The 15,661-nt window shown below is 41.3% G+C and overlaps 1 protein-coding gene across 5 annotated transcripts in view; it reads right to left on the bottom strand.

Moving 5' to 3' along the window:
* Window positions 1-15,661, bottom strand: part of cuedc1b (CUE domain containing 1b) — a 43,237-nt gene that overhangs the window by 25,661 nt on the left and 1,915 nt on the right. Inside the window, exons 2-7 of one of the 5 annotated variants that reach the window (XM_061827407.1) lie at window positions 13,794-13,840; window positions 13,325-13,718; window positions 12,966-13,093; window positions 10,608-10,691; window positions 9,849-9,975; window positions 4,804-5,068 (exon numbers count right to left, since the gene is read on the bottom strand). In XM_061827407.1, coding sequence (XP_061683391.1) covers window positions 4,804-5,068; window positions 9,849-9,975; window positions 10,608-10,691; window positions 12,966-13,093; window positions 13,325-13,624 — 904 coding nt within the window. In that variant the 5' untranslated portion in view covers window positions 13,625-13,718; window positions 13,794-13,840. Of the gene's footprint in view, window positions 1-4,803; window positions 5,069-9,848; window positions 9,976-10,607; window positions 10,692-12,965; window positions 13,094-13,324; window positions 13,841-15,661 lie in introns of all 5 variants that reach the window. The other 4 variants (XM_061827408.1, XM_061827411.1, XM_061827410.1 and 1 more) reach the window with 4 other exon arrangements.

Below are 15,661 nucleotides of genomic sequence, written 5' to 3'. Positions count from 1 at the left end.
GGCAGAAATGAAGATGTTGAGATTCTCTCTAGGAGTGAGCAGGTTGGATAGCATTAGAAATGAGCTCATTAGAGGGAAGGCCAAAGTTGGATGTTTTGGAGACAAGCTTCGAGAGAGCCGACTTCGATGGTTTGGACATGTCCAGTGGCGAGAGAGTGAGTATATTGGTAGAAGGATGCAAAAGATGGAGCTGCCAGGGATGAGAGCGAGAGGAAGACCAAAGAGAAGGTTGATGGACATTGTGAGGGAAGACATGAGGGCACTTGGTGTTCGAGAGGAAGATGCAGGAGATTGGCTAAGATGGAAAAAGATGGAACGCTGTGGCGACCCCGAACGGCACAAGCCGAAAGGAAGAGCATCGCTCTTTTGGAATTACATTTTAAAATATTTGGCATTTATGGGTACCTCAGGCTAAAACGTTCTTGACCCGTGTTGTATACCTTCATTGGAGTCTAGTGGTGTTCTAATTAGGAAAGCCAAACACCTGTTTATAAAATACCTTGTGAAGACTATTTTACTTTTAATGCACTTTCATTATTTGCTTAAATATGACCTTATACATTTAATCAACAGATAAAGTGTTGTCCATTTGCTAGACAAGGATGTGTTGTGGAGCTGGTGCTTGTCCTTGATCTTTGTACGCAGAAAACTGGCTGTTGCCATCCTCCTTTCCATGCCGTTGCCGTGGAGACGAACGACACCAGATAAGGAGCGGAAAGTTACCATCCCGGCCCAGGACCAGACTGCAAGGGGGGCAGCCACTTTTACCAAGGAGCCACACATATAAAAACCTTGTGTGACCGGGCAGTTTTTGTCTTATTCTTTGGCTATCCTGCCAGAAGACACACGTCTCGTGTGCGGCAGATACCTGGAGAAAACCCGGACGTCTGTACTGCACATTCCTTTGTCATGAATCCATTTGCTGTTAACTTTTTCTAATCATTGGTCATATCTTCCTTGATTCGTGAACATGTGTAGGGTCCAAACTTGCAAATCCCGACAATTGTCAACCCAATTAATAATCATGAGGGCGAAGGAACGCAAGAGCTCAGAGATGGAATTTGGCAAGGCAAAGGTATGGCTAAGGTGACAAAAAAAGAAAAATACATCTGCTGCACTTAAGGTTCCTTAAAGGAGAGTGGCCTCTATAATCCTTAAATGGAAGATGTTTGGGACGACCAGAACCCTTTCTAGAGTTGGCCATCCAGCCAAACTGTGTAATTGGTGGAGAAGTTCCTTGGCGAGAGAGGAAAATAACCCAAAAATCACTGAGCTCCAAAGATGCTGTTGGGAGGTGGGACAAAGTTCTAGAAAGTCAACCATCACTGCAACCCTCCACGAGTCAGGGCTTTTTGCCGGAGTAGCTCGACAGAAGCCTCTCATCAGTGCAAGTCCCATGAAAGACAGCATGGACTTGCTCAAAAAAAACAACAACAACAAAAAAGACACCTGAAGCATTCAAAATGGTGAGCTATATGATTCTCTGGTCTGACAAGACCAACATAGAATATTACATCTCTAGATGGACAGGAAGAGCTCCCGGAAGACTGCATTACTACTGCCGAGGTACTCAGAGAGGCAGGCACGAAAGTACTTGTGGTGCCTTCTGGTAGGAAAGCAGAGAAGGAGACTTCGTGGTGGAACCCCAAAATACTGGAAATCATCGTAGGAAAGAGATTAACGAAGAAGAAGTGGGACACGGACAGGACTGAGGAGATGCGGAAGGAATACATTGAGATGTGACGTAGGGCAAAGGTAGAGGTGGCGAAGGCTAAACAAGAGGCATATGACGACATGTACACAAGGTTGGATACGAAAGAGGGAGAAAAGGACCTCTACAGGTTGGCCAGACAGAGTGATAGAGATGGGAAGGATGTGCAGCAGATAAGGGTGATTAAGGATAGCCATGGAAATATGTTGACTGGTGCCAATAGTGTGCTAAGTAGATGGAAAGAGTACTTTGAGAAGTTAATGAATGAAGAGAATGGGAGAGAAGGTAGAGCTGAGGCGTGAATGGCCAGGAAGTAGTAATGATTACTAAGGGGGAAGTTAGAAAGCCACTGAACAGAATGAAAAATGCAAAGACAGTTGGTCCTGATTACATACCAGTGGAGGTATGGAAGCAATTTGGAGAGATGGCTGTGGAGTTTTTGACCAATTTATTCAATACAAAACTAGCAGGAGAGAAGATGCCAGAAGAATGGCGGAAAAGTGTGTTAGTCCCCATTCATAAGAACTAAGGTGATGTTCAGAGCTGTGGAAACTAGAGGAATAAAGATGATGAGCCACACAATAAAGTTATGGGAAAGAGTAGTGGAGGCGAGATTCAGGACTGAAGTATCTGCGAGCAAGAGTATGGTTTCATGCCTAACAAGCGTACCACAGATGCATTATTTGCCTTGACGATGCTCTGGGAAAAGTACAGAGAAGGTCAGAGGGAGCTACATTGTGTCTTTGTAGACCTAGAGAAAGTCTATGACAGAGTACCAAGAGAGGAACTGTGGTGCTTGATACGCAAGTCTGGTGTGGCGGAGAAACATGTTAAAATAGTACAGGACATGTATGAGGGCAGCAAAACAGCGATGAGGTGTGCCGTTGTTGTGTCAGAAGAATTTAGGTTATTAAAAAGACAGAGGGACACACTGGAAAGGAGAGGAATGAAGATTAGCCGAAGTCAAACAGAATATATGTGCGTGAATGGGAGAGGCGGAGGAGGAGGAGTGAAGCTCCAGGGAGAAGAGATAGCGAGTGTGAATGACTTCAAATACTTGGTGTGAGCAATACAGAGCAATGAAGCATGTGGTAAAGAAGTGAAGAAACGGGTCCAAGCGGGGTGGAACAGTTGGCGGAAGGTGTCTGGTGTTATCTATATTTATCTATGCGACATAAGAGTCTGCGCTAGGATGACGGGTAAAGTTTATAAAACAGTGATGAGGCTGATCATGACCTACGGATTAGAGACGGTGGCACTGAGGAAACAACAGGAAGCAGTACTGGAGGTAGCAGAAATGAAGATGTTGAGGTTCTCGCTCGGAGTGAGCAGGTTGTATAGGATTAGAAATGAGCTCATTAGAGGGACAGCCAAAGTTGGAAGTTTTGGAGACAAGATTCGTGAGAGCAGACTTCGATGGTTTGGACATGTTCAGAGGCGAGAGAGTGAGTATATTGGTAGAAGGGTGCCTAGGATGGAGCTGCCAGGCAAAAGAGCGAGAGGAAGACCAAAGAGAAGGTTTTTGGATGTGGTGAGGGAAGACATGAGGGCAGTTGGGGTTAGAGAGGAAGGTGCAGGAGATAGGCTCAGATGGAAAAAGATGCGACGCTGTGGCGACCCCTAACAGGCCAAGCCGAAAGGAAAAGAAGAATGATTTGGTCTTAAACTGGTTTGCTATCTTTACCCCATAATTTCTCTTTGCAATGTGGATTTCTTCAGTCAGATTGTCTCTCGCGCCATTATACAGGGCTCTATGTCCATTTTGTTAGGCACCATCTTCTTTAATGTCTCATTTTGATTTTATCACGAAAATAATCGGTCTGCCGTCAAAGAGTACTACAAAAGTCTGAGACTATTGTTCTTAAGAGGCTGAGATTCTGAGGATTTGGACAATTTCAAGAATCAAAATAGTCGATTACTTTAATAATCAATTAGTTGATTAATTGTTGCACCCCTACTCATCAGTGAATAATCTCATGCTCCAAAGAATACTTTTGCAACACTGGCTGTTACTAGAAGGAGAGAAACTCATGGTATGCCACTATCCTAATCTTATCACAACCCTTTTCAGATCAGAACCCTACATTTGAAGCATCCTCAAGCAAAAGATCGACAGTATGATGATGAAAGGTCGCTCACCTTGAAAAGGCAATTCAGGGACAATATTCTGACACACTGCAAGACATCCAAGCACAAACTCCTGATAAATTCACATGTTAAATGGATTCAAGAAATGTGGAACTGCAATCAAATAAAGGGTCCAATGTACCCATGTACCTTGACCCGTTGTGACTGAAACAGCTTTTGACTTCAGTAAGTATGACCTCCCGAAGCTGCAGAATCAACAAATTACTATTTTCTGTTTTTTACAACCTATGTTTTAAAACTGTTGTGCATAATGTTTTGGAACAGTACATTATTTATTCTGAAAAAATACTGATATCCTCCTTGGAAGGTTTGTTAAAGAAATTAAAATTATACTGACAATTTTGATGACTTGAAAAGTATGCTGACAGTCATTTGCATCTATTATTTACAATCATTTTAAAAATATTTGCATAAACATTTGGAACATTATATGGATGTCTGTGCTGAGTTTTTTTTCCCAGATAGTAAATTGATACTTGCATAAAACTGTACACACACTACTCTCTCTGAAGAATAAAATTAAAAGGTTGCTGAAATGTGAGTGGTGTTTTCAGTTTTGGTTTTTTAAATACTCCATCTAAGGGCACTGTGGAACAACTGGTTAGACCATCTGCATCATAGTTCTGAGAACTGGAATTCAAATCCCGGACACGCCTGTATGGAGTTTGCATGCTCTCCTCCTACCAGGATGAGTTTTCTTCTGGCACTCCGATTTCCTCCGACATCCCCAAAACATGCATTAATGGGAGCCCCAAATTGCTCTTAGGTGTAATTGTGAGTGTGACTGTTTGTCTCTATGTTCTCTGTGATTGGCTGGTAATAAGTTCAGAGAGTACCCCGCATCCTGCCCGGATTTAGCTGTGATAGGCTCCATCCCTCACGCGACCCTAGTGAGGATAAGTGGCTCACATAATGAATGGATGGAATCCATCTAAAAAGCCTACCTCTCTCTAAGGAAATGAGAAACTCCCGATTTCGCTGGAGCTCTCTCATGAACTCCTCATTCTGTAGAAAAAGGGCAATGCGCTCATCTTCCAAGTACTGCTTCAGTTTCTTGTCTTGTTCTGTAGCTCTTGCCATTAGAACTGGACTACCAGTGGTGTGTACATCTCTAGATTGAGAACTTGACTGGGCTGTCCAGTGACTCAAGGAGACGGAAGATGAGGATAGTGATGATCCAAGGTTGGAGAAATTGACCTGTGTACTCTGCTGTGGAAAAAGATAGGACATAGGTTGTAAAGAAAGTTCAAGTTGTTCCATGAGAAATCACCTCATGACTTATTTCCTTGGACTGGTAGGGGATAAGGAGCCATATTTCTTTTTGTTGGAGAAGCAACATGTATCATCTATAGCATGTTACTAATAAAGTACCTTTATTCTCAAAAGTAAGAGATTTTGAATCATCTCAATTGTAATTTCTACACTTTATAAATGCATTGAAAACTGCATTTGAAAAACAATCTGAATTTGTTTTGTTTGATTTGAAACATGATTTAAAAACTCAATTCGAGTCGGCACATACAAAAAAAACACTTCATTCTGAACTACTGCCATAATGAATCAAATGGAACAGGATTAGAGTTACATTACATTTAAATTGAATCATTACTTAAAGGGGAATTCCGGTGGTTTGCATTAACAATGTATCCAACAGGTCATGTAATATGTACTCTATCTTGACAATGTGATGTTAAATCCACTCTCATTTAATAGTGTTTTGAGAAGATTTTTATTGACAATTAGCAATTTTCAGGGGCGCTGCCATTTTCGCAAGTCACATGACCTATGTGCTCGGCAGAGGTTAGCTCACGGCTCCGCCGCTCGGCGGAGCTCAGCTCACGGCTCCGCCGCTCGGCAGCATTATTTACAGCCACAGGTTCAAACCTGTATGGAAGTATTCCTTCGTCTTCCCGATCAACAGATACTGCTATTTCTTCATTGGATGAGGATAAATCCGAGAAATCAGTGCTAGGCACAATGAAAATTCGTAATTGTTGATAAAAATCTTCTCAAAATGCTATTAAATGAGAGAGGATTTAACATCATATTGTCATGATAGAGTACATATTACATGACCTATTGGATACATTGTTAATGCAAACCACCGGAATTCCCCTTTAAGTGTAAATGCTCAAAATGTGCATTATCTTACATTGTGATAATACTGATGAACACTTGGCCCTATTGCGTGCCTATATTTTGATGTTGATGATGGTGATGCCTAGAGAGTGACTGTAATTTTGTGTACAATGGATACTTCCTTCCCAAAATAAATCAAAAGTCAATAGATTTAAATAGTAATTCAATTTCAATAGTACAAATGTTAAAATGTGAATTGAAATGTTTAAACAATGTAAAAGATTCAGTTCCACTGTATTCTATACTACTTCAAAGTTGAATATAACTGAACTGCACTCAAAAATATAGTGACCTTGAAAAGTAAAACAAAAAGTTTAAAAGGTTGTATGAATGGCTATAACATGTGTATGTAATGCTGGATATAATGTCATGTTTGGTATGTTGCAAGTTCAGTTGGTTTTAAATTCAGTGATTATTTCACATATCACTAAAGAGAGACTGCGTAAGACGCAATACTTTTTCCACCATTAGAGAATCACAACACTGATTTATACTCCCTATGTTTACATGCATAAAAGAAAAACAAACCAACTAACCTGAGTTTTAAATACTGTTTGACTTTTTAAAATTGGATTAAGACACTATTATACTAGACTACGGGTCGGCAACCTTTAACACTCAAGGAGCCCTTTTTATCTGGTTTCCACAGAAAAGACAACACTGGGAGGCGGGAGGCACTAGCATCTGAAATGAAGATTGGTCTCTCTCTCTTTATAAACACACACACACACACACACACACACACACACACACACACACACACACACAACACACACACACACACACAGTAATACCTCTCTACTTCGTGGATCACCTATCGCGAATTTCTGCCAACCCCTCCCCCCCCCACACACACACACACACAAAAAAAAGCTGGATCGCTACATACAAATGTGCCATCCCCAACGTGACGACATGGACCAATGAAGCCAAAAAAAAAACCCACCAGCATACATTTGTACAGTACTGTAGCAGGAAGCCGCATTGATAGGGTATAACGCGGCATCCCCAACAAAACGACAAGGACCTATGAAGCAAAAAAAAAAAAAGCCATTTACCCCTACAAAACTGTTTTTAATTTTTCTAACCTCAAAAAATTCAGGATTACTGTGTATGTGCTTTGTTGGTGTTCATCACACTAAAAGTATGTTCACAAACATAGAGAGCCAAACAACACCAGCATCCTCGGTGCCATCTTCCGGATATTTGGAAATTTGGCTGGACTAAATGAAGCATAAAACTCATCCAGTTTCAGGGAGTTCAACTTGTCCTGTTATTGGAGCTCAATCAGTTCCAACTGCAACTCCTATGGCACCATTTCCGGCGTGTGTGAGAAGCTGAAGTGCCCTGTCAATTTTTCCAAAATCACAAAACTGACGGCAGAATTCCTCATCCAGGTCATCCAGTGATTCTCGATATTTTTTGACATGTCGCGGGGCCTCTTTTAAGGTAGCCAATGTGGGGAAATGAGTAATTGACTTGTCTGACATTTGCGTCGAAAATAAAACCAGCTTGGCTTTATCTGTTTTTTCCCTTATAGTTTAACATTCGCCTCGTGGCCCCATAGCTCAGTGGTTACAGCATTGGTCTGGTAAACCAGGGGTCGTGAGTTCATTTCTCACTGGGGCCTCCACTCCCCAAGAGGGGTTGCATCAGGAAGGGCATCCGGCATAAAAACTGTGCCAAACAAATATAAGCGTTCATCTGAGATGACAGGCTGTGGCAACCCCGAACAGGACAAGCCAAAAGAAAGTTAAACATTCACCTCGTTCATGTGTGTCAGTATGTCCACAGTAAAAGCTAAATCACAAAGCCATTCAGCGCAGAAAAATTGTCAGTATTCTCAAGTATCTCCAAAAATGAAATAATCTCCTGTTTGAGCTCCGACCCACGTTGACACAAGTTTCCTAAATTTAACAAGCGGATATTAAAATGGTAAAATAAGTCCGTGTCGTCAGCGTCAGTTTCTTCAAGAAAATGAATAAACTGAGGATGTGAAGTCTCCTTGCTCGAATAAAGTTCACAAATTTCACAACTGGCTTAACTACGTCGTCACACTGCAACATAGATTTACACAGTGCTTCTTGGTGAATTATGCAGGGTTGTCCACTTTGATCCTGTCCTGAATTCTCTTGAGCACCCCATCTGATTTGGTGATCCATTGGTGGTAACGTTGGTGAGTGTACTCTAAGGTGACTTGTGCTTCTGTATGAACGCTAACACGCTGTTAAATAAATCCTTTCCGTATATTTTTCTTTTCAGGGATTTCATATCCAAAAACTGTTATCTTGAAATTCTCATTAATTCCTCTGACAAAAATTAAAACCTGAGCGGTGTCCTTTATATCATTGATATCCCTGTCTGTTTTTCTTGGTGTAAAACTGAATTATTGCTTGCAGAATGGCGGCACGGTGGTTTTCTTCGGGCACTCCGGTTTCCTCCCACATCCCAAAAACATGCAACATTAATTGGACACTCTAAACTTGCCCCTAGGTGTGATTGTGAGTGTGGCTATTTGTCTCCATGTGACCTGCGATTGGCTGGCAACCAGTTCAGGCTGTACCCTACCTCCTGCCCGTTGAAACCTGGGATAGGCTCCAGCACTCGCCACGAACCTCGGAAGCAGCAAAGAAAATGGATGGATGGATGCTTGGAGAATATCTTTAGCAATGCATGTTGAAAGCTGAATGTTGCTCCTAAACAATTTTAAGGTTAATGTTATATTGCCTCCTGTATTTAAAATATAGAATGAGCTTTTTGTGCACTGTATTGTCTGTACTTTCATTCTTGATCAGGCTGTGCCAAGGTGGAATTTTAACATTATACACCATCTCATTCTGTAATTTCTACTTTGGCTTCAGACCAGACCTTTTTCCGTCCAAAAAGAGAAAATCAAATCCACTTTCACCACTTTTTCTTCTATTATTCACACCCCAACTCATTAAGGCAACGGCACTTTTACTTACTTTTACCATTATTACTGAGAGTAAACACAAGCACCATGTCTAACTCTCTTTTCTCTACGTTACCCAGACTTGTTGCTAATTGGTAGTGGTTGTAATTATGAGTGTACCCTTTTAAGAGCCAAAGGGGGGCAGAGTCAGGTAAACTAGGAGAACTTGTGCTTCCTTGTTGGAAAAAATAAAAAAAAAAGGTCAGGCTGTGGTTCACTGCGATGAATCGGTTTTCATGTGCGCTGAGAATGTCCGACAAGTGCGCAGTTGCATTGGTCTGGAATTGTTTTTTGTTTTTTTATCCATGCAATTTAAAAAGACAGAATTCTGCCGCCTATAAACGGAAAAATTACATACCTGTGGAACATAAGGATGAAAGAGCCCCATGGAGCTCTGGAGCCACGGGTTGCCAAGCCTGTACTGGACTATACACACACAATATACTGGAAACAATTTTTCTTGTATTGATACACAATGAACTGAACTTTAGAGCCCACCTCAGGGTGCAAATATGGCAAACAAATTTGTAGAACGTAACAAACAGCAGCTTTGTGCTCCTCTCCAATTTTCATTTAACCTCTACTTTTTAACCAACTGAAGAAATAAAGCATGACCAGTCAGTTTGAACAAAGATGGAATTAACGATGCTTGTAAACTGGGACTCTAACCGAACTGTGTCAATAACTTGTGTGTAACCGTAGTCATTGCCAAGAGTTATTATTTTTAATGTTAGCTATTGTTGGTGCATTTTGCAGAGAGTGAGAGCCCATTTTTGTAGTGCAGCACTTAGTATTGGATTGCAAGATAAAATGTGCAAGTGGTCATATTGTTGCAGTTAGTTAATGTAAATGGTCCATATAGAAATTCTATCACATATGGTATCTTTTTGTACTTACCTTTATATGTTCTAATTGTTGAGGCAGGATCCTCAGGAAATTGTCTGGGAGATTCCCCAACAATGGGGGGTTCCAATTACGCAAGCTTTTGACCTGCTTGGGACCTGAAGATGGCTGGGTGTCAAATCTAAGATGATGTAACAGGAAAAGAGATTTTATGATCAAACTTGCCATATTATTGCAAAAACACATTGTTTTTATTATAGGTAACTTAAAAATACTGTAATAATTTGATTTTCAGATTTAACATGCTCCATGACCTTACACCCAAAATGAACTTTCCCCAGATGAAATTAATATAATTTCCATTCATCTCTTCCAGTGCCTCCAAATGATTTGTAAAGAAAAATGTCATGGTAAAGGCTTGTTGACACCCATTTAGTCCACACTAGTAGTCAGCTACAGCTTTCACCCAACAATCACAAAAACAAGGAAAAATGTATTGCTTGGTCTTCTTTAAAATGAGGAATTAAAAAAAATTCCATTTTTATTCTTAATGTGAAATGTAGCATATATTAGTTTTGGATAAGAATCAATGAATTTGGAAATTACGCCGCCAAGGGAACATCTGCGTTCAGTTCTGGCTGAGCTCGACGTACATTTAACATTTACGTGGTACCTCATAGAGGGGTACCACATCTCTTTTTGTGTAAACATTAGGACTAACAATGAAAAACCTTTATCAATTTCTTAACTAGAAGGCTGCTACATTAAAGAAATGAGAGTTACCTATCGTAGCTGTTTTCTGGTTATACTCACAGAAAAACAGCAGGAAGTCGAATTTCATAGAAAATGTAATTAAATCGAAAAAGGAAACCTACAGGGAAAGGAAACAGGGATTTTCTGAAAAAAAAAAAAAATGTTAACAATAGAAAGAAGACTAGGCATATGTACAGGAAAATAGGGTGGCTGGACCCGAGATGAGTGTGAGTAGATTACAGCATGTTGAGCTAGCACAAAGTTGGGTGAAACTGGCAATTTTACCCCAAATTATTTAGCACTAATTTTGTACATTCTGACAATGACTGTCTTGCTCTACTCATGACCGTAGTAGTTGGCCTTGGATGGTCTGTCTCTGAGCATCTCAGGAGAGAAAAGAGGCATGTTTCAGATTATGTTCAATTGTTCAACAGTCAATCACTTCTTTGTCCCCTCCCTCCCCCTCCAACTATGCTGTGCCAGTTCAAAGTTTGCAATCTTTTATGGCGTCAGATATCAACCATGTTCCCTGCGTCTTGGCGAAACAATCCGGCAGGTTTAGGTTCAGGAAGCAATAACAGTTAATCTGTTCTTGGTTGCCAAGACAACTGTGCCATAGTCATTGCAAACGACTGATAAATGTGTTCCTCACAGCTATTTGCATGTATTAACTATTTTAATGTTTTCTTAGTAGTTCATATCCAAGGTAGAGGGGAACCTGGAGGTTCCTAGCAGCACTCTTAAGGCAGTGGGAGATGTGCAGCTCCTCAAATGGAAGGAGAGGTTTGTTGACTATACACTGGGTTGTACACATAAGTCTGGAGCTCTTTCCTCTGTGCTACTCTGCAACTGGAAAACCATGTCTAGAGGCAATCGCTCAGTCTGCTTTCTAGAGTGCTGCGGTGGGACACCAGAAGTCTTTGAGAGATGTTGTTTTTCATTAGGAATCTCAAGAAGTAGTCTCTTCTGGCCCTTCTTCACCAGCTCTGCACTGTGCAGACCCAGGTCAGATCCTCGCTGATTCTTAACTCCCAAGAAGCCGAAGACTGAGACCCTCTCCACGCAATCTCCATGACATCCATTCAGGTCTTTCTTATTCTGGAAAAGACCTTGCAGACAGACAAGATTTGCAGATAGAATTCTTCATTGGTGGAAAAGGGACCCTTCGCATCTTAGTGTACAGTTTTAGACCAGGGGGGATGGGAGGAAGAGCTTGGCGGGGTGTGTGTTTGATTCCGATTGACAATAGCCTTCATCCTACCTGTCACGCCTAACAGGACATTTGGTCTAGTAGAGAGTGAGTTTTGCATAGGGGTCTCCTCTAAGGGGGTAGCGAGAGATGTTGGAGATTCTTGTGTGCTAGCTCATCTCATTCCTCATTTGTTCCTCTGATTGTTTGGGAACAACAGGAGATTCTTTCTCCACTTGTTGTCCTTCGGGTGTGTCAACAACTCTAATGTTTTCCTTTCGGGCCCCTGAATGACATACACTGTTAAACGTTTACAGCCAATATTTTAATCCATGGGTGTCTATGTTCCCAAAAAAGGCAGAAATTGTCAATGAAACTCAGGGTTTCTTTGTTGGTGGACGTAATACAGTAAGTCACATCCGTGCGCATAGATCATGTGACCAAAATGAGGGCGTCCATGAAAATTCACAATTGCCGATAAAAATCTCTCAAAACACCATTAAATGATATCGGATTAACCTCAAATTTTCAAGGGAGAGTACATTTGACATGATCTATCTGATACATTGTTAATTCAACGACCGGACTTCCCCTTTAACAAACAAAAATGTATGTCTAGTGCACAGCATAGAAATACACTTGAGTGGAAATTGCAGATGCAATACACAATTTAAACACCTAATGCTTTTTTATACCTTGAGCATTACTTACACAAAATATAGTTGTACAATGAAAACCATTTTGTAATTCATTTATTAGGTATAAACGGACTCGCACCTGACCTTTGTGGGAGAAATAAATTTAAGTTTAAATGATAGGATAAATTATGTGGTTTCTGCAATCTAGTGGAAAAGCATTTATTTGTTCTTCTAGTCACTATGCATCACTGGCAAAGAGTTCAAGAAATTTCAAACATTCTAATGAATCAAGTGAAATTGGATCGTTTCCCATGGCACACCTGATCACTAATGACCCAATTCGTGTATGAGCAACATGGCACTAATTGGGACTCAGTGGCCTAGGCTGTAAGATGATTTCTTATGATGCACATAGCTTAGAGGTCTGCAAATCAGTGATTGTAGTGTACTTAGTAACGTGTGCATGTACAGAAAAGCCAGACTTCAGCAGAAGAATGCATATCCAATGGGAACAACTTGCAAGTCACCAGATGAGGCTGCAATAGTGTCAATGGTTAATATCAACTTTTCAACCAAGAGCTCCCGTCCTACCTTGGGGGGGGTGTTGGTGGGGCTCCTGGGTATTTTCTGTCAAAAATGTGCATCTCATACGTTGGTGGTGAGTAGATTGGTGGTGGTTCCTCATCTGAACTGTCGGGTTCAAGCGTCCTCTCCAGAATCTGTGTGTGTGTGGTGGTGGTGGTGGTGGGGGGAGTACACACAAGTATGACTTAAATGGTTCAATTCAAAATACACCTTTGGCCATTTTATTTCCATTAAATCTCTACAGTATGTTACATGTATGTTCTACCATTTTCTACATCCACTCAAGACTTGTTTTTATGTTGATACACACCACTGCAATGACAAGATTTATTATCCGTTGATGACCCTGGACATCTTCTACTCACCACTGGTGGGATGCTGTCATCAGAGTCTGAGCTTTCTTCTGAGGTCTGTCCATCAATACTCATCTGTAGAAGCTGGTCGATGGTGGCATCCACAGCTCCGTTATTTGAACGTAGCACACACTCAATGACCTCATAGTCCATTGTGGGGAACATGACCTTGAAGTCCTCCATTGCCTGATTGAACTCCAGACGGCGGACCTTGCGTGTGGGTCTGCTGTTGTTTAGCTCGCTCGGTCCATCACTCCCACCACTGCTTCTAGATCCTCCATGACTACTGCTTCGCCGGAAAAGGCTGGTCATCCTCAAGTTCTTGCCAAACTATTGCGAGGATGACCCCTTGTGAGTGTTCGTTCAGCTTTCCTCAGGTTCCCTCTTTTTTCATCAGTTTCTCATCCTATGATGACCATAGTAATTCATTCTCTGTGATTAGACATCCCTAGTGGATACAGTTGTATTCAGTTGCATTTACCAAGGTGTTTGAGGAGCGCATGCAGAGCTTGTTCTAGATTTTAGGACCTATGATTAAAAAAAAAGGTCATGTCAGCAAAAATTGATAAGAATTTCTAAGATACATTTGGTACGAAAAGAATTCAGACCCACTTCAATTTTTCAATTATATTGCAGCCATTTTCTGAAATAATTTCTGTTTATTTTTCCCCTCAATAATGTTCACACAGCACTCAAAATTGACAGAAAAACGAGGTTGAAATGTTTAATTTTTTTTTTGTAAGAAAAACTGGCGGTACAATGCAGGCATGAGGATTTCGGCAAGTATGGTAACCGATCTTTCGGTTCCGTTGATTTTTGTCCTGGGAAACGATTTTTCTGTTCCCATTGATAATGCTCATGGGAATTGGTTTTTACATGTACTTCAGAATAAAGCCTTAGCAGGCATGAGCAATTTGTCTTTTTCGCTTAGCAACCGACATGTTTGACTAGCGTTTGAGTGACCCGGATATGAATAACTCGACCTTGCGCATGCGTACCGCAGAAGCGGAAACCGGTGCTGTTTGTAAACCACACTGACAAAGCTGGGCGTTTTAATCATTAAAAATAAAGGGGTTCATGTAGGTTCGTTTTGTACAGATTGTTGTATTTCGTTGAGAACTTGTTTTACATTCCACACATGGGTGAATTTTATTAAAAGTAAGCCCTGAGATATGGAAAACGGACTTTCGGTATCATGAGGACAAAATGGGGGAAAAACGTGCGTTGGTGGTCACTGTTGCTTTAGGATAGCACTTTAATTCAAGGCTTGCTTGAGGTATGTTCGCATACTTTTAATACCATACGCCCCGCAAGAAGTCAACAAAATGTTATGCAGCCTAGCAAGCTAGTGCTAGCGTTCGTGCAGGTGGTTGTATGTATACATGCTGCCGTTCCCTTGAATCATGCTCTAAAGCAGGGATGGCCAACCAGTCAAGAAATCAAGAGCCACGTTTTTTATTGTTACATCATACACACAAATGTCATTCCCTTCTCACACACACACACCTTTTCTCAGCCAGATATACAGACATTCCTCTACTTACGTTAATTCGTTTCAGGATTTTCCGATTTTACATTTGAACTGACTAAAATAATTTTGTAAAAAAAAAATTGGGAGTGAATTTTTGAGTTCAGCGCACTGTAGTATGAAACGTTCAAACGATCTTACGTTTGACACTGCGTCCATTGTTTAAGGTTAGGGTTAACAAAACGCAAACGAGAGACTAAATATGATGCAATCGTTCGTCTCTGGATGATTATTTATTTTAAAAACTGAATCCGCTTTTCTGTTTCATTTTTCAAAGTGAGTAACTTGTGACTGCGAACGTCAGTCCCTTTTGGAAATTTCAGAATCGACGTTAGTGTTGAGCAATGCCCACTCTAAATCTTTGTGTATGAGCAAACACACTAAAACCCTGACCAGCTCAGCATCAGACGTGTCATATATTGAAGTTATGTGGCTTATTAATAGAGGCTACTGAGATCACAGTGAAGAAATTAAGTATTTTAACACCCTGGTATATTGCAAGTGCATCTGGGAGGGCCTCAGTGTCGAGTCGCTGCTCCTCCGCATTGAGAGGAGCCCGATAACATGGCTGGGGCATCTGATCCGGATTCCTCCTGGACGCATTCCAGGTTAGGTGTTCCGGCCATGTCCAACCAGAAAGAGACCCTGGGGCGACCCAGGGCACGCTGGAGAGAGTACGTCTCTCGGCTGGTCTCGGAACGCCTCAGGATCCCTCTGGAAGAGCTGGATGAAGTAGCTGTGAAAAGGGAAGTCTGGGCATCCCTGCTAAAGCTACTACCCCGGTTACATGACCCAGAAAAGCGGTAGAAGATGGATGGATG

This window comes from Syngnathoides biaculeatus, chromosome 8 (assembly GCF_019802595.1).
Source record: "Syngnathoides biaculeatus isolate LvHL_M chromosome 8, ASM1980259v1, whole genome shotgun sequence".
NCBI lineage: Eukaryota > Metazoa > Chordata > Actinopteri > Syngnathiformes > Syngnathidae > Syngnathoides > Syngnathoides biaculeatus.
Note: the sequence above shows the minus strand (reverse complement) of the source record. Positions and strands in the feature narration are given on the sequence as shown.